This window comes from Lichenostomus cassidix, chromosome 22 (genome assembly GCF_008360975.1).
Source record: "Lichenostomus cassidix isolate B80296 chromosome 22, HeHo_3.0, whole genome shotgun sequence".
Classification (NCBI taxonomy): Eukaryota; Metazoa; Chordata; class Aves; order Passeriformes; family Meliphagidae; genus Lichenostomus; species Lichenostomus cassidix.
Genome location: NC_139502.1, coordinates 1,319,004 through 1,342,970, shown reverse-complemented (window position 1 = coordinate 1,342,970; position 23,967 = coordinate 1,319,004). Strand labels below are relative to the sequence as shown.

Here is a 23,967-nt window from a genome sequence, read left to right as displayed (position 1 = left end):
GAAATTTGGGATTCTCTGAGGGATTTTGGGGTTCTGGGAAGAAATCTGGGATTCAGAGGTGAATTTTGGCGTTCTGGGAAGAAATTTGAGATTCTCTGAGGGATTTTGGAGTTCTGGGAAGAAACTTTGGGTTCTGAGGTGAATTTCGGGGTTCTGGGGTGAATCTTGGGGTTCAGGGGGAAAAGTCAGAGTTCTGGGAAGAAATTTGGGATTCTCTGAGGGATTTTGGGGTTCTGGGAAGAAATTTGGGATTCTGGGATGAAACCTGGGGTTCTCTTGAGAGATTTTGGGGTTCTGGGAAGGAACTTGGGGTTTTGAGGTAAATCCTGGGGTTCAGGGGTTGAATTTGGGGTTCAGGTGTGAATTCGGGGTGCAGCCAGAGCCGTGTCAGTAGAAACCATTGAGTTTTTATTTGCAGTCACAATGCTTACACTGTATGCAGCAAACACCCTTACAAGTCAACCAGCATCTGCTCACGCGGAAAAAGGACCCAACACACAATCGCCAGGAGGAAAAGAGGGGAAAAAAAAACAAAATTAAAAATAAAATAAAATTAAAAAAAAAGGAAATAAAATTAAGAGTCGGTCGGTGGTGTCTGGGGAGAGAAACTGAAGCCCTAGAAGGACTGAGTGTCTGTGGGGAGAGCTGAGCAAGAGGATGCACACGACTAGCAGCAACAATAGTGGGGAAATACAAGGCAAACGGGTTCCCTCTCCCTCTGATCCGTGGATTTTCCCATCGAGTGGATTTTCCCACCCATTGGGTTTTCCCAAACGCTGATTTTTGGGTGCTTGAAGAGAAGAAATGGACTCGTTTTTTTTTTTTGTTTTTTTTTTGTCCAAGGGGTGCTCGAGATTTCATGCTGGGCAAACCTTGTGGTGGAGAACCCTCCGAGGAGGAGGGATGTGCTGCCGCCAGCTCCTGCTCCAGCCCGGGGAAAAATGGGAAAAAAATGGGAAAAAATGGGGAAAAAATGGAGGAGAGGAGGGCTCTGGGAGGGGACAGGGCTACTGCTACAGAGGGGACAGGAGGGACACCCACGAGCAAGCACGAACGGAGGGGTCACGTCATGGCTTCGAGTTCCCAAGAACGAGGGCGAGACGGGACCGGGAAATTGTGATTTTTTTCGAGGGGGGGCTTAATAAGAAAAAATATACATTTGGAATTTTACAATGCCTTTTTTTTTTTTTTCCTTTTTTTTTCGCGGCGTGGGTTTTTTTGTTTTTTTTTTCTTTTTTTTGCGTGTGTTTTTGATTTTTTTTTTTGTGTTTTTTTTTTTCTCGTCGTTGTTTTGTTTGAAGTTTTGCTTCTCTCTACAGCTTGTCACTAAATAGATCTCTGCACTTTCACACAGCCACCCCCTCGCCCAGTAAAGCTTCAGGCCACGCTTTCCTCACTCGCATTCACAACCCTCACACCAGCACTGGGTGCACCAGGACTCTGTAAAAATTTCAATCACACTTTTTTTTTTTGTTTTTTTTTGTCGTTTTGTTGGTTTTTTGTTTGTTTTTTTTTTTCTGTTTGTTTTTTTTTTATCGTCGTTTTGGTTTTTTGTGGCTTTTTTTTTCTTTTTTTTGTCGTTTTTTCTTTTTTTTTTTAATCATCGTCTCGTTTTTCTGAAACTCAATATAAACCTTGTTCCAAAATGTTATGAAAAAATGTACATGTTTTTTTTTTTTTTTGTTTTTTTTTTCTGTCTTTTATACAAGGCAGGCTTGCGGCAGAGCGATCCCACATTTCCGCCCAAGGGGGAGAGAGAGAGAGAGACACACTTCTTGCAAAATTCCTGCAACCTGGAATTATTTTTTTTTTTTTGTTTTTGTTTTTTTTTTTTGTGTTTCTGCCCTTCCTTCCAACCCCCCTCCCCGCGGAAAACAAGCACCTGCCCAGGTGAGCTCAACCTGCTGCTCCCTCCTCCCGCGGGTCCGGCAGCAATCCAGCCCTGGGGAAGGCCGTGGGGGTTTGGGAACGCCCTGGATTCTTTCCTTCGGGGATTTGGGGAGCCCTGGAGGCCGGCAGGAGGAGAAGAGGAGATCCAGCTGGCAGCTGTCAGCTCATCATGTCGTTGCTGTTCACGCCGTAGCTCGAGTTCTTCATGGAGTCGTTAACTTCCCGCCGGAACGCTGACAGGTTTTGGGTGAACCTGGAGAGGGAGGGTTGGGCATTTTTGGGGAATTATCAGCCTGATAAAGCTCTCGTGGAGTGTGGAGAGTGAAGCAGAACCCAGCAGGACCTCTGTGTGATCTCCACACCAGCCAGGGATGGGAATTCCCCACCTGGCAGCTTCTCCATGGAGAGGTTTGATCAAAGTGCAGCAGGGATACTGCAGGGAAGGGATAACAGGGATTTGGGGAAGGAATTCCTCCCTGTGAGGGTGCTGAGGGGCTGGGATGGAATTCCCAGAGGAGCTGTGGATCCCTGCAGTGTCCCAAGCCAGGCTGGATCACCCAGGGACACCAGGAGATGTCCCTGCCGTGGCACGGGATGGATTGAAGGTCTCTTCCCACCCAAACCATAAACCCACCAAGAAATCCCATGGGAAGTTTCAAACAGAAAGGTGGGATTTTGGGAAGGAATTCCTCCCTGTGAGGGTGCTGAGGGGCTGGGATGGAGTTCCCAGAGAAGCTGTGGCTGCTCCTGGATCTCCAGAAGTGTCCAAGGCTAGGTTTGGATCACCCTGGGACACCAGGAGATGTCCCTGCCGTGGCACTGGATGGATTTAAGATCTCTTCCCACCCAAACCATTCCATGAGTCCAATATAAACCCATGCAGAAATCCCATGGGAAGTTTCAAACTGAAATATGGAATTTTGGGAAGGAATTCCTCCCTGTGAGGCTGCTGAGGGGCTGGGATGGAGTTCCCAGAGGAGCTGTGGATCCCTGGAAGTGTCCCAGGATCACCCTGGGATATCACAAGATGTCCCTGCCTGTGGATATTTCATCTCCCTCCCAACCCCAACCCCTCCCTGAGCACAACCAGGAGGAAATCCCAGGGAAAACTCCCCATTCCCACATTTTCCCACCAGAAGTGCCCAGCACTGACCTGTCCCTGTTCTTGGTGAGCAGGTTGCGCTCGATGCCCTCCATGAGGTTCTCAAAGCAGAGGTGCATGGCCTGCTGCTTCTCCGGGGGCTGGCTGTTCACAATGCTGTTCCTCAGGTCCGAGAAATACTGGGGGAACAGGACAAGGAGGGCTGAATTCCCGTGGGATCTCAGCTTTGGGGACAGAGCACACACATTCCCAGAGGAGGGAATGGAGTTGGATTCCTGTGACTTTTCCCAGCCCTGGGATCATCCCAAGGATTCCCTGGATTGTTCCCCTCCCTGATCCAAGCCCATTCCAGCTGGGATGGATGCTTTACCTTCTCGTTGAGCAGGATGAGGCCGAGCAGAGGTCGGGACATGGACCACTGGTTCCTGCAGTCCTCGAAGATGATGATGTTCAGCACCGTGGAGAGCATCTGGGTGGGGAAGGGAGGGTTAAATACAGACATCCCATTCCATTCCATCCCATCCCATTGCATTCCATTCCATCCTATTCCATTCCATTCCATCCCATTCCATTCCATTTAATTCCATTCCATCCTATTCCATTCCATTCCATTCCATTCCATTCCATTCCATTCCATCCTATTCCATCCCATCCCATTCCATTCCATCCCATCCCATTTCATTCCATTCCATTTAATTCCATTCCATCCTATTCCATTCCATCCCATTCCATTCCATCCTATTCCATTCCATTCCATCCCATCCCATCCCATCCCAGCTCCCTGGGATGTTGGGATCCACCTGGGATGCTGCTGCAGGCTCAGGGGTACAGAGCTCTGAGCACTGGCAATCAGGGAATTCAGGCTGGACAGGACAAGGTGGAGCAAATAAAAACTGACAGATTGGGAAAAACCCTTCCTAGGAGGGGCTGGAATGGAATTCCCAGAGAATGGGATGGAATTCCCAGAGAATGGGATGGAATTCCCAAAGAATGGGATGGAATTCCCAGAGAATGGGATGGAATTCCCAGAGAATGGGATGGAATTCCCAGAGAATGGGATGGAATTCCCAAAGAAACCTCATCCCTGGAAGTGCCCAAGGCCAGGCTGGATGGGGTTGGGAGCAGCCTGGGACAGTGGGAGGTGGAATGGGATATTTCAGGTCCCTCCAACCCAAACCATTCCAGGATTCCAGGATTCCCAACCATCCTCCCAGCACTGCCAAACCCACATCATGGACAGGAGGAGGATCTGGAGCCTCCAGGAGCTGGTGGAGGTTTCCTTGAGGAGCTGGGAGCTGCTGGGCTGTTGATTCCTGACAGGAATTCCTGACACATCCCAAGGCATCCATGGGAATATTGTCCTATCTCCACCTAAACTGGTGTTTAAATGCCTTGGGAAGCTCCTCATCCCTCCTTGAATTTCCTTCCTCCAATTTCCTTCCTCCAATTTCCTTCCTCCTTGAATTTCCTTCCTCAAATTTCCTTCCTTGAACTTCCTTCCTTGAATTTCCTTCCTTGAATTTCCTTCCTCCAATTTCCTCCCTTGAACTTCCTTCCTCCAATTTCCTTCCTGGAATTTCCTTCCTCAGCCACCTCAGGCTAAATCCAGGATCTAACCTGGGCTGGGAAGATGCAATTGCTCTTTTTAGCCTCAGAAACCTCAGCTCCCATCCCAAAAAAAGCAGGATTTGTTGGCAGCTGAGGGTGGAACAATATTCCCTATTCCCACGCTCCAGGGCTGGAGAACATCAGAACTGTTTCCTTAAAAAAAAACCCCAAAAAACAGGGAAAAGCTCCTTTTTTGGGCTAATTTGAACAGCCAAATGACTGTTCCTTGGGATAACCAAAACCCCAGAGCCCAGCTTGGAATCACACCTGAGCAAAAGTGGAACAGAAGCAAAAAAAAAATCCGTTTACCCCAGAAAACAATTCCCTGTTTATCCCAGCTAAAAGAGAAAAAACGGGCAAAACAAGTACTAAATCATGTTTTTAAGTAGAATGATAGTTGGAAATTTGTGTTGCAGTTGCAGTGAAGGGTGGATTTTGTGTAATTTGCCTTTTTGTTTTGTGTTGTGATGTTCTTTGTAGATTTGACACAGGGAACTCTTTTTGTTCTTTCGTTTTTTTGTTGCTGTAAGCGAAAATTCTACGCTGAATATGGATTTTAATGCTTTAAAACCAGAGCAGGGAAAAGGCAGTGATGCCATGCTGGGAAAATCCAAGTTTTTTTTGGGAATTCACCTGCTGGATCATCTCGGGGTGCTGCTGCATGATGTGCAGGAAGCGATCGCTCTCCTGGGCCAGAGGGGTTGTTCTCTTCTTGGTGCTGCGGGACAGTTGCTTGAAGAGATAAGTGACAATGTGGTCCAGGCAGGAGCAGCAGCCTGTGCAAACCATGGTGTCTGTGGGAAAAGGGAAAAAATCCGCATTTTGGGAGATGCTGGAGAAGCTCCTGGGAAGATATTCGTGTTTATTTGGGGCTATCGATGGGTTTTGGGTTATTTAGGGATTATCCCAAGGCTGAGGAGGTCAGGAAGTTCCTCCCTGAGATGAGGGTGAAAAAAAAAGCTGGGAGGATTGGGAATGTTCAGCCTGGAATATTCAGTGTGGGATGATTGGATTGAGGGATGAAGGGAGCTGAATTAAAATGGAGAGAGGTTGGTTGTAAGGGATGGAGGGAAGGACATGGGGAATGGATTGAAATGGACAGGGAGGAGGTTTAGATGGGATTTTGGGAAGGAATTCCTGGCTGGGATGGAATTCCCAGAGGAGCTGTGGCTGCCCCTGGATCCCTGGAGTGTCCAAGGCCAGGCTGGGATAACCTGGGATAGTGGGAGGAGTTCCTGGGATTGGAACTAGCTGGGCTTTAAGATCCCTTCCCATCCACTCTGGAATTCCACGATCCTGTGAATTCCTGGAATGGTTACATTTGGAAAGGATCAGGGATGGAATCACTGCTCAAACCTCTCCAAAAATTCCAGCTTTACCAGGGCTGGCATTCCCCCACTGCTCTCCCACGGAATATTTTATTTTGAACCTCCAGCTCCCCATTCAAAGCACCAAAATCTCCTCCCAAATCCCTGAAATCCCCAGGAGAGCAGCAGGAATTACCTAGTGCAGTGAGGCCCTCGGAGATGGAGGACAGGATGTACATGATCACGTGGGGCTCCAGGCTGGCAATGAAGTTCATGTGGTCCTGGGTGAGAACTTCCAGCAGGGAATAGTAGGACTGGCTGAGCTTGGGATAATCCTGCAGGAAAAAGAGGAAAAAATCCAGTTTTAATACCTCATGGTTATCCTGGAAGCACCAACTGGGGATTCCTAAACCAAACACCTCATTAATCACCTAAAAGTGATTATGAATCTCCTGGGAAGAGTCAACCAACCTCTCTCCCAAAATACTGATGTTCCAACAGATTTCCCACCTTTCCTTCTCCCCCAACAAACCATTCCATCTGCAGGATTCCATGGGGATTTTGGCCCACAGGGGAACACAATCCTCACTCCAGGAAGTGGTTTTTGGATAGAGAAGCTCTGAGAAGAGCTGGAGAGGGACTGGAGCCAAGGGATGGAGGGACAGGGCACAGGGAATGGATTGGAATGGACAGGGAGGAGGTTTAGATGGGATTTGGGAAGGAATTCCTGGCTGGGATGGAATTCCCAGAGGAGCTGTGGCTGCCCCTGGATCCCTGACTGTCCAAAGCCAGGCTGGATCAACCTGGGATAGCAGAAGAGGTGGAACTAGATGGAATTTAAACTCCATTCCACCCCAAATTTTGGGAATCATTTCTGTGCCACCTTCCCAACCTTCACCCCCAACTCCCCGCCGCCACCCATTATCCCCACAGCACCACCAACCCTCATCCCCACAACCTCCCTGAATTCCCCATCCCTCCACACCTCTCCCTGGATCTCCCAGCCCTGGATGCTCACCAGCAGGTCGCTGTGGGGGATGGAGAGCAGCAGCTTGATGAAGGTCTGCAGCGCGTTGTCCAGCGCGTCGTCGCCGTACAGCCGGAACACGCCGAAGTTGACGTAGCTGCCGCTCAGCGCCGCCTTCAGCATGGAGAAGCAGATGGAGATCCCCTTCAGCTTCAGGGCGTAGACCTGGTCCTTGGGGACCTCTCCCAGCGTCAGGATGCGATTCCCTGCAGGGGTTGGGGAGCAGAGGCACGATTCCAGTGGTAAATCCCAAACCGTTCTCCATCAGGAGTGGAAGGAGAGGGAGGAGAAGGTGAAGGTTCTGAGGATTTATTCCCCAGTGGTGAGAAGTGGGGATCTGCTGGGATTTCCATGGAGTGATGGGATAAGGAATGGCTTTAAACTGAAAGAAGGGAGATTTAGATGGGATTTGGGATGGAATTCTCGCTAGGAGATGGAATTCCCAGAGAAGCTGTGCTGCCCCTGGATCCCTGGAATTATCCAAGGCCAGGCTGGGATAACCTGGGATGGTGGAAGGTGTTGTGTTTGGAACTGGATAGGATTTAAGGTCCTTTCCAACCCAAACCATTCCAGGATTCCATTTTCCCATCCCTCTGCAGGTGCTGCAGGAACAGCCTTGGACACTGGGAATGTGCTAGAGGGACAGGGAATGGCTTCCCACTGCCACAGGGCAGGGATGGATGGGATTTGGGAAGGAATTCCTGGCTGGGATGGAATTCCCAGAGAAGCTGTGGCTGCCCCTGGAAGTATCCAAGGCCAGGCTGGGATAACCTGGGATAGCAGCTGTCCTGCCCATTCCAGGGATGGAACAGGATGAACTTTCCCATCCCTTCCAAGCCAGCCATCCCATAATTTCCCCAGGAAGCCCAGAGAAGGCAGCCAGGGGCAGTGGGGCTGTGGGACATCCCTCACCGTACGTCGTGATCATCTTGCTGGTCTCGCGGAAGAGCAGAATGCCGTTGGGAGAGGAGACATCGAACTGCAGCCGCTGGGATCTGAGGGGAAACAGGGAATGGTCAGAGCCAGGACTGACCCAGGGGCTGGAGAACCTCTGCAGCCAGGCTGGGAGGGTTGGGAATGTCCAGAGTGGAGATAAGAAGGATGCAGGGAGAGGTCAGAGCTCCTTGCTGTGCCTAAAGGAGCTCCAGGGGAGCTGGAGAGGGACTGGGGACAAGGGCTGGAGGGACAGGGAATGGGGACACACTGCCAGAGAGCAGGGATGGATGGGATTTGGGAAGGAATTCCTGGCTGGGATGGAATTCCCAGAGAAGCTCTGGCTGCCCCTGGATCCCTGGGAGTGTCCAAGCCAGGCTGGGATAACCTGGGATAGGGGAAAGTGTCCTGCCATGGAATTGGGATGAGATTTAAGGTCTGTCCATCGATTTTCCATGATCCTGTAAATTCCAAACTGCAGCTCCAACAGCCCTGGCAGCAAAACCAGGGTGACCACTGTGGGATCTGCTGCTCCTGGGGCTCCCTGATCCCAGGGATGATCCCAGGGATGATCCCAGAGCTCCCTGGGCTGCTGGAAAATCCTGCTGTTCCCTGCCAGAGCAACAGGAGCTGTGCTGACACCCCAGGAAAAGCCTGAATTCCCGGGATTTGGGGAATATTCTGGGATTGGGGATGGAGATCCTACCCTGGCAGAGTCACACCAACACCTCAGAGCAGCCCAGGCTCGCTGCCTCCATCCCTGACAGCTCCAAGAATTCCCAGCCTGGCATTCCCTCCCCTCCAGCAGCTCCAGCTCACAGGCAGTGAGCAGCTCTGTTCACCTCTGCAACCAACCCCTGGATGGTTTCCAGGCTGGATTGTTTCCCTGAGCAAAGATGCAGCCTGACAGGATGGATTGCCAGCAGCTCAACCTCGTGTCACTTCCCAGAGCCACAGCATCCTCCTGGCAGCATTCCAGAGCCAGCTCAGCCAGCAGCTGGGAATTATCTCTCCCTGCTGGAGGAGAAAGGGCTGCAGCTCTGAGTGCAAGTGGCTGCCAGGGAGAACAGTGGTCATTGGGTTTAAAAATGAATTTAAAATTGGATTTGAGAATGAATTTAAAAATGAATTTGAAAATGAATTTAAGAATGAATTTAAAAATGAATTTAAAAATGAATTTGAAAATGAATTTAAGAATGAATTTAAGAAGGAATTTAAAAATGAATTTGAAAATGAATTTAAAATTGAATTTAAAAATGAATTTCAAAATGAATTTGAGAATTTCCTGCCCTTGGAAATGGAAATCCGCAGGGGTGATGGAGCTGAATCCCAAATGTGGGATTTGCCTCCCTGTAGAACAATCCCAGTTCTCCTCCCCATTCCCATGGCAGATTTTAGAGCATCAATAGATGGGGAGAGAGAAAAAAAAACCCAACAAACCAACAAACACACACCAGGGGATGAAATCAGCTCTCAATCCCTTCCCAGCCCACCATCCCATGCAATCCCTGCAGATTTTGGGATGTTCCTACCTGTTGTGGACCAGCTCAGCCATGAGCTTGAGGACAGGGGTGGTGCAGGCTGGGTCGTGGTACCAGAGCTCGATGGCTCTCTGCAGGATGGGCATGTAGGAGGGATAACTGCCAGGGCAGCTAAGGAATTCCTGCTTGGAAGGGCAAAATTCCATGGAAAATGAGTATTCTGGGTGTGCTGCAAAGCAGTTTTATTGAGGGGGTTAGGCAGGGATTGTGCTTGCTGGGATTTTTATTATTATTGTTATAAATAATTATTATTATAGTTATAAATTATTATTTATTATATTTTTATATTTTAAATTTATTTTTACATTTTAAAATATTTTTAATATGTTTTATATTTTTATAATTCATTATTATTTTGGCCCTTGAAAAGGGCCAAAATCCCTTGGAAAAGGAATATTCTGGGTGTGCTGCAAAGCAGTTTCACTGATGGGGTTAGGCAGGGATTGTGCTTGCTGGGATCTTTATTATTATTGTTATTATAGTTATAGTCATCATTTATTATTATTAATTCTATTTTTCTATGTTTATATTTTAATTTATTTTAAAATATTTTCAATATTTTAATATATTTTATATTTTTATAATTTATTATTTTGGCCCTTGATGATGATGATTATTATTATTGTTATAATTTATTATTATTATTATTTCCAAGAAAAAAGTCATCATCATAAAAACAAGTCCCTTGAAGGATTTAAGACCAAAAAAATCCCAATTTTTTTAAGGCAAACCATCCTCCAGCAAGGTTTTTTGGGAGGAAAGGAATCCCCAGAGAGCTGCCAGTGCCTGACCTTCCCCAGGCAGAGCAAAGCTGGAATCTCTCCCTGTTTTTTGGGCAGAGAAAGCACAAGGATTCCTCAGCAAAAGGCCATGAATCCACTGCTGTTGGCTCCAGGAAATGCTTGTGGTGCTGCTGGGATGAATCCATGAAAACCTTTGTGTCTGACAGGTCAGCCCTCTCCAGCTGCACTGGGAAAAAAACCCCAAAATTGGCTCAGAGCAGCTTTTTGGGATGAGCTGGCTGCAGCCAGAGCTGAGCCCAAGCTATCCCAGAGCTTGGAGAAAAGACATCAAATCCTATCAAAGCCAAGAGAAACCCCACAGGCAGGATTTCACTGGGAAAATGGGACTTTTGGAGGCAGCCAGGGGTGGGATTTGGGGATTTTTTGGGGTTTTTTTGGGAGCACAAGGATACATCCACTCGAAGAGCATCATGAAGCTGGTCTTGGCGTTGAAGGCGAAGGCGATTCCCCGCAGGTCTCTCACCAGACCCACCAGGGTTCTCTGGGGTGGGGAAAACAGAATTAAAATATCATCAAACAGAATAAAAATCAGGATTTTTCCCCCTCCCTGCTTCATTTCCATCCCTCAGAAATTCTGGATCTCAATCCTGACCTGGATAATCCCTCCTTTCCAGGGTCAGGATTCCCTGAGCCTCGGCAGTGACACTGCTGGGGGATTTCATTCCCAGCTGGAAAACTGGGAGGTTTTCCCTCTCCAATTCCAGATTTCATTCCCAGAGGGAAAACTAGGAGGTTTTCCTGCTCCAATTCCAGACCTGCTCCAATTCCAGATTTCATTCCCAGTAAGAGAACTGGGAGGTTTTCCTTCTCCAATTTCAGATTTCATTCCCAGCAGGAAAACTGGGATATTTTCCTTCTCCAATTCCAGATTCCATTCCCAGCAGGATAACTGGGAGGTTTTCCTTCTCCAATTCCAGATTTGGAGGTTTTCCTGCTCCAATTCCAGATTTCATTCCCAGCTGGAAAACTGGGAAGTTTTTCCTGCTCCAATTCCAGACTTCATTCCTAGCAGTAAAACTGGGAGGTTTTCATTCTCCAATGCCAGACTTCATTCCCAGCAGGAAAACTGGGATATTTTCCAGACCTGCTCCAATTCCAGATTTCATTCCCAGTGGGAAAACTGGGATATTTTCCTTCTCCAATTCCAGATTCCATTCCCAGCAGGATAACTGGGAGGTTTCCCTCCTCCAATTCCAGACCTGCTCCAATTCCAGATTTCATTCCCAGTGGGAAAACTGGGAGGTTTTCCTTCTCCAATTCCAGATTTCATTCCCAGCAGGAAAACTGGAAAGCTTTCCCTGCTCCAATTCCAGATTTCATTCCCAGTGGAAAAACTGGAAAGTCTTCCCTGCTCCAATTCCAGATTTGGAGGTTTCCCTGCTCCAATTCCAGATTCCATTCCCAGCAGGATAACTGGGAGGTTTTCCTTCTCCAACTCCCTGATCCCAAGGGATTCAAACACTCCCAAATCCCTCTGAACTGCAGGAGAAGCTCCACCATTCCACCTTTCCTTCCAGAGGGAAAACCAGCTCCCTGCTGCCTCCTGCCTGCCTGAAAACACCCAAATTCCCAGGAAAAACAGGGAATAAACGTTGTCCCAACTCACCTTTGCCTCCTGCTCGTTGAAGGTGTTGGTGCTGAACATCTGAGCCACTGTCTCAAAGGCAGCAGTCAGGGGGAGCATGAACTGCTCATACTGATCCTCATCCTCCCCTGGGATGGGGGAGAAAACAGGGAATCAGGAGAAAATCCATGGAAAAATCTGTGTTCTGCACCAGGCAGGTGCTCTGGCACTGCTAAAGTGGGACTTGCAGATGGCTGGGAACAAAGTGTCAGCAGGAGAACATCTGGGAGGGGAGGATGGAAAAATTTATCCCAAAATTTGGTGGGATGGAAAAATTATTTATCTCCAGTTTGGTGGGATGGAAAAATTTATCCCTAACCTCGGTGGGATGGAAAAAACCTTAGTGGGATGGAAAAATTATTTATCCCTAACCTTGGTGGGATGGAAAAAACCTTGGTGGGATGGAAAAATTTATCCTGAATTTGGTGGGATGGAAAAATTTATCCCCAAAGTGCATTCCACCCCAAATTTTGGGAATCCTTTATGTGATACCTTCCCAACCAATCTTGGGGTGATGGAAAAATTTATCCTCAGCCTTGGTGGGATGGAGAAATTTATCCCCAAAGTCCATTCCGCCCCAAATTTCAGGAATCATTGTTGTGATACCTTCCCAACCAATCTTGGGGGGATGGAAAAATTCATCCCCAATTTGGTGGGATGGAGAAATTTATCCCCAATTTGGTGGGATAGAAAAAAACTTGGTGGGATGGAAAAATTATTTATCCCCAATTTGGTAGGATGGAGAAATTTATCTCCGATTTGGTGGGATGGAAAAATTTATCCCAAATTTAGTGGGATGGAAAAATTATTTACCCCCAGTTTGGTGGGATGGAAAAATTTATCCCTAACCTTGGTGGGATGGAAAAAACCTTGGTGGGATGGAAAGATTTATCCCAAATTTGGTGGGATGTTCTCAGCAATGTAACATCAACCCCTTCCCAATTCCCAATTCCTCTCCTTTTCCTCCTCTCCTTCAGCTTTTCCATCCTTCCCTGCTGCACCTCCAGCTCCCCAAAAAGCAGGCTACAGCTCCCAAAAGCTGGAATTCTGCTGGAAATCCCAGGAAAAGCTGCCAGTACCTAAATCCACCATCAGCAGCCTGCCCAGGGCTGTGTAGAACGTCGTCCGACACCTCATGTCCGTCAGGTTGGACTGATTGTTGATGCCCAGGAAGGAAAAGTGCTCACTCTGGAAAAGGGAAAACACGGCTGGGTTAAGGAGGAAAGAGGATTTGCCACATCCAGGGATTTAGGGTGGATAGCAGGGAGAATTTCCTCGTGGAAAGGGTTGGTGCAGGGCAGTGGTGGAGTTGGTTTTTCCTAGAAAATTCCCCAGAAATGTGGATTCTGGCATTTGGGGACATAATTAATGGGAATTCTAGCTGGATTTGATGATCTCCAAGGGTTTTTCCAAGCTGTGAAATTCCGGGAAGCACCACCCTGATCCCAATTCCCAGCTGATCCAGGGGAATGGATGGAATTGGCAGCTGCAGCATTCCCGGAGCCACCAGAGGGCAACAGGGATTGCAAATCCTGCTGTTCTCCCTCCCTCTGGAATTCCCCAGGGGGAAGCAGGAAGTCTGGAGAAGGATTTGCCCTTCAGGGATGAGAATCCTTCAGGGTGATTCCCAGTTCATTTTCCAGGGAAAAATGCACTTCTAGACTGAATTCTGCTTTAGGGTCAAAGGCAGGACGTGGGAATGCCTGGAAAATATCCCCTAATTCCAGGGATTCACCTTCATTCCAGCAGGGAATGGAATCCTGGAATGGTTTGGGTTGGAAGGGACCTGAAATCCCATCCTCCCACTATCCCAGGCTGCTCCAAGCCCCTGGAAAATCCCCTGGCTTGGGAAATTTCCAGGGATGTGTTTGGGTTTAGTGGAAAGCAGAGATCTCCCACATCAATCCTCTGGGAATGGGAAATCCCAAATCCCAGCCCAGTGGGAAATCCCAAATCCCAATGGGAAATCCCAAATCCCATGGGGAAATCCCAAATCCCAGCCCAGTGGGAAATCCCAAATCCCAATGGGAAATCTCAAATCCCAATGGGAAATCCCAAATCCCAGCCCCTCGAAACCTGAAGAACTCTGAACAAAAAAACCCCCAAATCTGAACCCAAATCCCATTTCCTAGAGGCTCCTCCAGTCCCACAGAAGCACAGGGAGCCAGGTCAGCTTCCAAGGTGTGGAATTCCAGGGGCAGGTGTGGAATTCTCCCAGCTGGAAGGGCTGGGCTGAGGCAGGAGGAGAACTCACCGTGTGATTGTTCAGCATGAACTGCACTGCACTCAGCTTCACCAGCTTCCTCACGCTGCTGTACGTGCAGGGAGGTTAAGGAAGCAGCAGAAATCCTGGGAATTTTGGGCAAAACACTTCCAGGGTGAGGCTGGAAGAAGGGATGGTGTTTGGGTTGTTCAATAAATTGGGGATTCTCTGCTGGTTGGTTCAAGGATAACCCAGTTGGGCAAAACTCTGCTTGGGGAGACACCCAGTGAGCATTTTTATTGCTCTGCCTGGAAAAACCTGAGGTTTGGAAGTTCTGGAAAACCAGGAGACAGGCTGGAATTCTGCCTGTGGATGGTCAGCTCCAAAGGAATTAAATATCCACAGGAATTAAAGGATCCACAATTAAAATAAATCAACATTCCAGCCACCAGAGCTGGATGAGGCATGGAGCATCACATTGCTCTCAGTCTTCTCATCCCAAAAAAATCTTTCCCGTCCCATTTTAGGGGAAAATCAGGGATGTGATTCCAGCAGCTCCAGGCTCAGATTCCATCAGCACTCCAGGCTCTCTCCTCCCTCCTGGAGCTCCCAAAAGGATATCCAATGGAGAGGTCGTTGAGCAGCTGCAGCGTCTTGGAGGTGATCGGCTCACAGCGGCCCCAGTACTTCAGGTTGGTGATGCTAGGGAGAGCAAACAGGGATGGATCAGTGGGATTTATCCCCATTTTCCTGGGATTCGTGGTGGATTTGTCCAGTTTCAACCTCCCAACAGCATCAGCTCCACCCTCCACCGAGAGCCCAGACAGCACAAGGCACAAAGACGGGTATAAAATCACTGTACTTACATTTGGCTGGCTAGAAAATTATCCTTCAGATAATCTTCACTACTTGGGTCCCAAGCTACCCTGGCCCTTGGGATTGCCAGGCCCTTGGAATTCTGAGGCACTCCAGGGCTGGGTTCTGCAGCAAGGGTAAGAGAATTCTGCGGCAGTGACTGCATGCAGCCGGCTGCAAGTCTGCACCTGCACCATCCACTGCCAGCTGCAGAATTCTGGTAGCCCTTGCTTCTCCCAGGAGAGCCTTGCCAGCCCTTGGCAATGCTGCCCGGCGGGGAAAGGTGGCATGGGGGAGGTTTGGGATGCTCCAGGCACAGGGCACTGGGCTGCAGGGGTTGAAAATGCTCCAGAGGCTGCTGAGGAATGGGTAGAATTCCAGGCTGGAGCTGCAGGAGCCGAATTGGTGTCAACTGGAGTGGGAAAAGTTTGGAAGGATTTCACTCTGGGATTGAAATCCAAGGAAAAGCTTGTGGGGTTTTTCCCACAGTGCCAGGGTGACAAGGGACAGGGAATGTGTGCTGGGAATCCTCTGGATTTCCTGGGAAAAAATTGGAGTGGCTCAAAATGCTCCAGAGGCTGCCGAGGAATGGATAAAATTCCTAATTGATGTCAAAGTGGGAAAAGTTTGGAAGGATTTCACTCTGGGATTGAAATCCAAGGAAAATCTTGGGAGGAGCTCTGGGGTTTTTCCCACAGTGCCAGGGTGACAAGGGACAGGGAATTTCTGGTGGGAATCCTTTGGATTGCCTGGGAAAAAATTTGGGAAAAAGTTTGGAAAGTAAAGATTTCACTCCGGGATTGAAATCCAAGGAAAAGCTTGGGAAGAGCTGTGGGACTTTTCCCACAGTGCCAAGGTGACAAGGAGAGTCAACTGGAGTGGGTAAAGTTTGGAAGGAAGGATTTCCTTTGGATTTCCTGGGAAAAAATTGGACTGGTTCCAAATGCTCCAGAGGCTGCTGAGGAATGGATAAAATTCCGAATTGGTGTCAACCAGAGTGGGAAAACTTTGGAAGGAAATATTTCACTCTGGGATTGAAAACCAAGGAAAAGCTTGTGGGGTTTTTCCCACAGTGCCAGGGTGACAAGGGACAGGGAATCCACCAAAAAAAAAACCAACCAAAAAAAACCAACAACCAAAAAAAAAAAACACCAAACCAAAATTCTGCTGGGAATCCTTTGGATTGCCTGGGAAAAAAATTGGGAAAAAGTTTGGAAGGAAAAGATTTCACTCCGGGATTGAAATCCAAGGAAAATTTTGGGAGCAACTCTGGGGTTTTTCCCACAGTGCCAGGGTGACAAGGGACAGGGAATGAATCCTTTGGATTGCCTGGGAAAAAACTGGATTGGTTTAAAATGCTTCAGAGGCTGCTAAGGAATGGATGAAATTCCAGGCTGGATCCAAAATTCCGAATTGGTGTCAACCAGAGTGGGAAAAGTTTGGAAGGAAAAGATTTCACTCCAGGATTGAAATCCAAGGAAAAGCTTGCCCACACCAACAAAAAAAAAAAACACCCAAAACCAAGGAAAAACTGTAGGGTTTCTCCCACAGTGCCAAGGTGACAAGGGACAGGGAATGTGAGCTGGAAATCCTTTGGATTGCCTGGGAAAATAACTGGATTGGTTCAAAATGCTCCAGAGGCTGCTGAGAAATGGATAAAATTCCAGGCTGGATCCAAAATTCCAAATTGCTGTCAACCAGAGTGGGAGAAGTTTGGAAGGAAGATTTCCTTCGGATTTCCTGGGAAAAAATCGGATTGGCTCAAAATGCTCCAGAGGCTGCTGAGGAATGGGTAATAAAATTCCAGGCTGGATCCAAAATTCCGAATTGGTGTTAACTGGAGTGGGAAAAGTTTGGAAGGAAGTATTTCACTCCGTGATTGAAATCCAAGGAAAAGCTTGGGAAGAACTGTAGGGTTTCTCCCACAGTGCCAAGGTGACAAGGGACAGGGAATGTGAGCTGGGAATCCTTTGGATTGCCTGGGAAAAAATTTGGGAAAAAGGTTTGGAAGGAAGATTTCACTCCGGGATTGAACTCCAAGGAAAATCTTGGGAGACTCTGAGATTCTCCCACAGTGCCAGGTGACAAGGGCAGGGAAAGTGAAGGAATCCTTTGGATTGCCTGGGAAAATAACTGGATTGGTTTAAAATGCTCCAGAGGCTGCCGAGGATGGATAAAATTCCAGGCTGGATCTGGAAAATCCAGAATTGGTGTATCCAGGAAATATTTCATTCTGGGATTGAAATCCAAGGAAAAACTTGGGAGGAACTCTGGGATTCTTCCCACAGTGCCAGGGTGACAAGGGACAGGGAATTTCTGCTGGGAATCCTTTGGATTGCCTGGGAAAAAATTTGGGAAAAGGTTTGGAAGGAAGATTTCACTCTGGGACTGAAATCCAAGGAAAATCTTGGGAGGAGCTCTGGGATTCTTCCCCCAGGGAATTTCTGCTGGGAATCCCCTGGATTTCCCGGGCAAGCATTCCCTTCTCCTGCAGTGTGGCTGCTCTGGGTGTGTTTTCATCCATCCTGAACTCTAAAATACCCTAAACCTAACCAAAGCTATCCTTCCCTCCAGCAGGCAGGAATTCCAGCTTTCCAGGCTGCAGACCATCCCTCAGAGCAGAGTTTTCCCAGTGATTTTTCCAGGAATTCCCTGGATGAGGGGCAGCTGGCAGAACACTCACATCTTGCCGATGAAGACGCTCAGCACCATCGTCTCGTCGTTCAGCCCCAGGACCTCGGAGAGCCGCCGGTACAGCTGGGCAGGGAGAGGGAAAAAAAGGGTTAAAAAATGTCAGGGAAATGGGAGAAGTTTAGAAAAAAATGGGTTAAAAAACTTTTAAAAAGCAAATTAAAAACTGGCTTAAAAACGTCAAAAAAAAAAACCTTAAAAACGTCAAAAAACTGGCTTAAAAACCGCCAGGAAAATGTAAAAATGTTTAAAAAACTGGCTATAAAAACATTAAAAAACTTTAAAAAAAATTAGAAAACTGGTTTAAAAACTGCCACAAAACTGTAAAAACTTTAAAAAAACTGGCTTAAAAAACTTAAAAAAAACAACTTAAAAACTTTAAAAAACTGGCTTAAAAAACTTTTAAAAAAATTAAAAACTGGCTTAAAAACTACCAGGAAAATGTAAAAACGTTAAAAAAACTTTTAAAAACCCAACTTAAAAGAACCTTTAAAAAACTAGCCTAAAAAAACTTTAAAAAACCCTCCCAAAACCTTAAAAAAAATTTAAAAACTGGCTTTAAAAACTTAAAAAAAAAACCTTAAAAAAACCCATTAAAAACTGGCTTTAAAAGTGCCAGGAAAATGTAAAAATGTTATTTCCAGAACCAAACCTAAAAATCCCTAAAAATGCAATTTATTTCCACAACCAAACCTAAAAATCCCAACAAATGGAATTTAAAATACCACCAAATGTCATTTATTTCCAGAACCAAAGCTAAAAATCCGAACCAAACCTAAAAATCCCAACAAAAGTGATTTATTTATTTAGAGAACCAAACCTAAAAATCCCAACAGACCTAAAAATCTCAACAAACGTGATTTATTTCCAGAACCAAACCTCAAAATCCCAAAAAACGTGATTTAAAAAATCCCACCAAATGCGATTTATTTCTACAACCAAACCTGAAAATCCCAACAAATGGGATTTATTTATTTCCAGAAGCAAACCTAAAAATCCCAACAAACCTAAAAATCTCAACAAATGTGATTTAAAATCCCAACAAGTGTGATTTATTTCCAGAACCAAACCTAAAAATCCCAAAAAATGCGATTTAAAATCCCAACAAATCTGATTTATTTCCAGAAGCAAACCTAAAAATCCCAACAAACCTAAAAATCCCAACAAATGGGATTTAAAATCCCAACAAATCTGATTTATTTCCACAACCAAACCTAAAAATCCAAATCGTGTGATTTAAAATCCCAAATGTGATTTATTTCCACAACCAAAGCTAAAAATCCGAACCAAACCTAAAAATCCCAACAAATATGATTTATTTCCAGAACCAAACCTCAAAATCCCCAAAAATATGATTTATTTCCAGAACCAAACCTAAAAATCCCCAAAAAATATGATTTATTTCCAGAACCAAACCTAAAAATCCCAACAAATATGATTTATTTCCAGAACCAAACCTAAAAATCCCAAAAAATATGATTTATTTCCAGGACCAAACCTAAAAATCCCACCAAATGTGATTTATTTCCAGAACCAAACCTAAAAATCCCAACAAATGTGATTTAAAATCCCAACAAATGTGATTTATTTCCAGAACCAAACCTAAAAATCCCAACAAATACGATTTATTTCCAGAACCAAACCTAAAAATCCCCAAAAATATGATTTATTTCCACAACCAAACCTAAAAATCCCCAAAAATATGATTTATTTCCAGAACCAAACCTCAAAATCCCACCAAATTCGACGTATTTCCAGAACCAAACCTAAAAACCACAAAAAATGCGATTTATCTCCAGCTAGAAAGAGGAGAAATCAGCGAATTCCGCTCGTTTTCCTCCCCACAAAGGGGATCTCAGGCATTACCTTGGAGGATTTCTGCACCTGGTCTCCGATGTAGATCTTGCGGAATTGCTCGAAGAAGCTCAGCATGGCTAACTCCAGCTTCTCGTTGCCAGCCTGGGCCAGCCGCGAGTCCGTCAGGTTCATCAGCTGCAGCACCCTGGGCAGGGGAAAGGGGGGAAAAAGTGGGGAAAAAGTGGGGAAAAAGTGGGGAAAAAGTGGGGGAAAAAGTGGGGAAAAAGTGGGAAAAAAAGCGAGAAAAAGTGTGAAGAAAGAGTGGGAAAAGAGTGTGGGAAACAGGTGGGAAAAGGGGGGGAAGTGGGGAGAAGTGTGGGGAGAAAGTAGGGAAAGAAGTGAAAAAAAGTGGGGGAAAAGTGGGGGAAATTGAGAAAAGAATGTGAAAAAAGTGGGAAGAAAGTGGGGAAAAAGAGAAAAAAATGTGAAAAAAGTGGGAAGAAAAGTGTGGGGAAAAAGTGGGAAAAAAGTGGGAAAAATGTAAAAAAAGTGGGGGGAAAGTGTGGAGAAAAGTGTGGAGAAAAGTGTGGAGAAAAGTGAGGAGAAAAGTGAGGAGAAAAGTGAGGAGAAAAGTGTGGAGAAAAGTGAGGAGAAAAGTGAGGAGAAAAGTGAGGAGAAAAGTGTGGAGAAAAGTGGGAGAAAAGTGGGGGGAAAAGAGTGGGAAAAGGTGGAAAAAAGGGTGAAAAAAGTGTGGGAAAAGTGTGGGAGAAGTGGGGAAAAGGTGTGAAAAAAGTGTGAAGAAAGTGTAAAGAAAGTGTGAAAAATGGGGACAAAAGTAGGAAAAAGTGGGAAAAAGTGGGGGAAAGGGGGAAAAAGTAGGAAAAAGTGGGAAAAAGTGTGAGAAAAGTGTGGAAAAAGTGGAGGAAAAAGGGAAAAAAAGAGGACAAAAAAGGGGAAAAAGTGAGAAAAAAGTGGGAAAGAAGTGAGAAAAGAGCTCCTGGTAATGGCACTGGGCAAGGAGGGATTTTTCTGCTGTTCCCAAGGAATGTGGGACTGATATGTTTAATTTCTGAGGAATTTCAGCCCCAAATGGACAGGACTGGTATGGAAACACTGCCAGGGCACTTTGCTCCTGGGTGTAAAGCTGGTGTCAAGCTGGTGTAAAGCTGGTGTAAAGTTCCTCCAGCCCTTAAAACAGGATTTAATTTGCTCCAAAATTGAGTTTCATGGGCTTTGGCATCTCCCAGATCCCTCTGAGGAACTTCTCCCTTAGAAAATCCAGATTTTAACTTCTCTCCCACCACATGTGGGTTTTTTGGAGCTGCAGAATCCACCCTGGGATGGCTGGAGGGATTTGGGGATCAATAAATCACCCAATTTTGGGCAAACATGAAGAGATTCCTTTGGGAAATGCCAGCAAGCACTGAGAGGGACAGAAATCAAATATAAATATGGACAAAGATCCCAAATCTAAATAATATTTAGATGTTATTTCCAAATATTTCCGAATCTAGATAATATTTAGATATTGAATAGATACTCTACAGTAGCTGGAATTTATCTGGGATCTCAGAATTTTCCCTTTTAGGAATTCCTCAGCCTCAGAATTCCTGGTTTTCCACCAGCTCACCATCCACACCTCCTTTTCCTACCCTGAATTCCCAAAAATCCAGTGGGATTTAAAGTTTTAATCTCCAAATTCCCACATCCATCCAATAAAACTTCCCACAGATTCCCCATCCCAAAATTCCAACATGTTCAAATCTCACCATTAAATCTGAATTTTCCAAGCCAAACACTCACCATGCATTTATGGACAAAACCCACTTTGGGGTTATTAAGTGGGAAAAAGACTTTTCCAACTATCCCATCATACATTTAGTGAATAATTAGTGAATAATTAGTGAATAATTAGTGAACAATTAGTGAACAATCCCCTTTTCCCTGCTCTTTCCCCTCACTCTCCCTGTTACAATCCAGACTGGATTTCCCAACTCTCCCCTCCCAGCCACATTTCCCGCAGGAATTCCAGGCGGGAAGAGGCAAATCCCCATTTTTAGGATTTTTATGGGATATCCCAGTGGAGCATCCCTACCGACAGACCAGCTCTCCGTCCATGGCGTCCTGCTCGTCCGTGCTGGCGAAGGACACTCTGCCGCCGATCACCGCGCCGATGATGTACACCAGCCACGTCAGGCGGCCTGCGACACAGGGACAGTCAGGGACAGACAGGGACACAGGGGACAGACAGGGGACATAGGGGACAGACAGGGACACAGGGGACAGTCAGGGGACAGTCAGGGACAGTCAGGGACAGTCAGGGACAGACAGGGACAGTCAGGGGACAGTCAGGGGACACACAGGGACAGGTGGGGACAGACAGGGACAGACAGGGACACAGGGGACAGTCAGGGAACAGTCAGGGGACAGTCAGGGGACAGGCGGGGACAGACAGGGACAGACAGGGACACAGGGGACAGTCAGGGAACAGTCAGGGGACAGTCAGGGGACAGTTAGGGACAGTCAGGGGACAGTCAGGGGACAGTCAGGGGACAGACAGGGGACAGACAGGGGACAGTTAGGGACACAAGGGACAGTCAGGGGACAGTCAGGGGACAGTTAGGGACAGACAGGGACAGACAGGGACACAGGGGACAGTTAGGGACAGCTAGGGACAGTCAGGGACACAGGGACAGTTAGGGTACATAGGGGACAGTCAGGGACAGTTAGGGACAGGTGGGGACATAGGGGATAGTTGGGGACACACAGGGGACAGTCAGGGACAGGTGGGGACAGTCAGGGGACAGACAGGGGACAGTTAGGGACACAGGGGACAGTCAGGGACACAGTGGACAGTCAAGACAGTTAGGGACACAGGGACAGTTAGGGTACATAGGGGACAGTCAGGGACAGTTAGGGACAGGTGGGGACATAGGGTATAGTTGGGGACACACAGGGGACAGTCAGGGATACAGGGACAGTAAGGGACACATGGGACACACAGGACAGTCAGGGGCACAGGGGACAGTCAGGGACACATAGGGGACAGTCAGGGGACAGTCAGAGACAGTCGAGGACACAGGGGAGAGACAGGAACAGTCAGGGACACACAGGAACAGTCGGGACACAGGGGACACTCAGGGACAGTTGGGGACACATGGGGACAGTCAGGGACAGTCAAGGACACAGGGGACACATAGGAGACACATAGGGGACAGTTAGGGACACAGGGGACAGTCAGGAACACAGAAACACACAGCCCGGGACACAGGGGATAGTCAGGGACACAAAGGGGACACAGAGGACAGTCAGGGGCCATAGGGGACACTCAGGGACACTCAGAAACAGTCAGGGACACAGGGGAGAGTCAGGGACACAAGGACACACAGGGGACAGTCAGAGGACCCATAAAACAGTCAGGGACACATGGGGACACTGGGGACTCCCTGCACATCCCTGAATCCCAAAGGAGCTGCTTCCCTGGGCTGAACAATTCCCAATCCCTCCCTGCTGGGCCAGCTGCAAATCCCATCCCAGCCACCCTGTCCCTACAACCAGCAGGAGGTTTCTGCCCCAAAACCCCAAAACCAGGGAGGAAGGACCAGTGAGCATCCAAATCCCTCCTCAGGTAAAGAACCAGCAGGAGGTTTCTGCCCCAAAACCCCAAAACCAGGGAGGAAGGTCCAGTGGGCACCCAAATCCCTCCTCAGGTAAAGAACCAGCGGGATATTTCTGCTCCAAAACCAGGAAGGAAGGTCCAGTGGGCACCCAAATCCCTCCTCAGGTAAAGATTGGGATGGGATATGGGATGGGGATCCTCATCATTTTGAGGGTCCAGGCAAAGCAATATTCAATTTCCCCCAAAAAAACCTGGGCATGGGGTGAGTTACAGGACAGCACCATCTCCAGCCAGTGAGGAGAGGCAAATCCACACCTCGGGGAAAAGGATGGGCTGGGGAACACCCTCCTAACTCTGCCAGGAAGGCAGAAAATATCCCAAATCCCCCCAAAACCTGGGAATGGAGTGCTTTTTACAACAGAGCAGCACCAGGATGGGCTGAGCAACACATCCCTGTGGGTTTCCCAGGGAAAAAGACTCCTGGAATCACAATTCCTTTGGGAAGAGGAGTCTCTCCAGGCTCGGAATCCCAATTCCTTCGGGCAGAGGAGTCTCTGCAGGCTCACCTTCCTGCACAGCCAGGTCCATGGGGCTGGCAGTGGCGCTCTGCAGCAGCTCCTGGTAGGACTGGGCTGACTGGTCGAAGAGCTGCACCAGCAGCGCACAGGTTTTCTCGTACTCGCAGCGCCCGATGGTGGAGAGCTGGTCCAGCTGCTGCTGCACCAGCCCTGTGTCCTCCAGAGGGTCCTCCAGGCCATCCCTGGGGGGAAAAAGGGGATTAAATAGGGGTTGGATGGATGGAGACAGCCTGAGCTAGAATGTGGAGTCCTCCAGGCCATCCCTGTGCAGGAAAAAGGAGATTAAACACGGGTTGGATAGATGGAAACAGCCTGTGCCAAAATATGGATTCCTCCAGGCCATCCCTGCGGGGAAAAATGGGATTAAATAGGGGTTGGATGGATGGAGA

The 23,967-nt window shown here is 47.4% G+C and overlaps 1 protein-coding gene across 2 annotated transcripts in view; it reads right to left on the bottom strand.

Moving 5' to 3' along the window:
* Positions 1-387: 387 nt before the first annotated feature.
* Positions 388-23,967, bottom strand: part of XPO7 (exportin 7) — a 57,332-nt gene continuing 33,752 nt past the window's right edge. For both annotated transcript variants that reach the window (XM_085080398.1, XM_085080399.1), the window contains exons 12-28: positions 23,567-23,760; positions 21,477-21,582; positions 19,451-19,586; positions 17,577-17,650; positions 14,660-14,740; positions 14,090-14,153; positions 12,915-13,023; positions 11,818-11,924; positions 10,604-10,692; positions 9,400-9,507; positions 7,847-7,929; positions 6,926-7,140; positions 6,104-6,242; positions 5,234-5,394; positions 3,363-3,461; positions 3,044-3,171; positions 388-2,143 (exon numbers count right to left, since the gene is read on the bottom strand). In XM_085080398.1, coding sequence (XP_084936524.1) covers positions 2,050-2,143; positions 3,044-3,171; positions 3,363-3,461; positions 5,234-5,394; positions 6,104-6,242; positions 6,926-7,140; positions 7,847-7,929; positions 9,400-9,507; positions 10,604-10,692; positions 11,818-11,924; positions 12,915-13,023; positions 14,090-14,153; positions 14,660-14,740; positions 17,577-17,650; positions 19,451-19,586; positions 21,477-21,582; positions 23,567-23,760 — 1,987 coding nt within the window. In that variant the 3' untranslated portion in view covers positions 388-2,049. The remainder of the gene's footprint in view (positions 2,144-3,043; positions 3,172-3,362; positions 3,462-5,233; positions 5,395-6,103; positions 6,243-6,925; positions 7,141-7,846; positions 7,930-9,399; positions 9,508-10,603; positions 10,693-11,817; positions 11,925-12,914; positions 13,024-14,089; positions 14,154-14,659; positions 14,741-17,576; positions 17,651-19,450; positions 19,587-21,476; positions 21,583-23,566; positions 23,761-23,967) is intronic.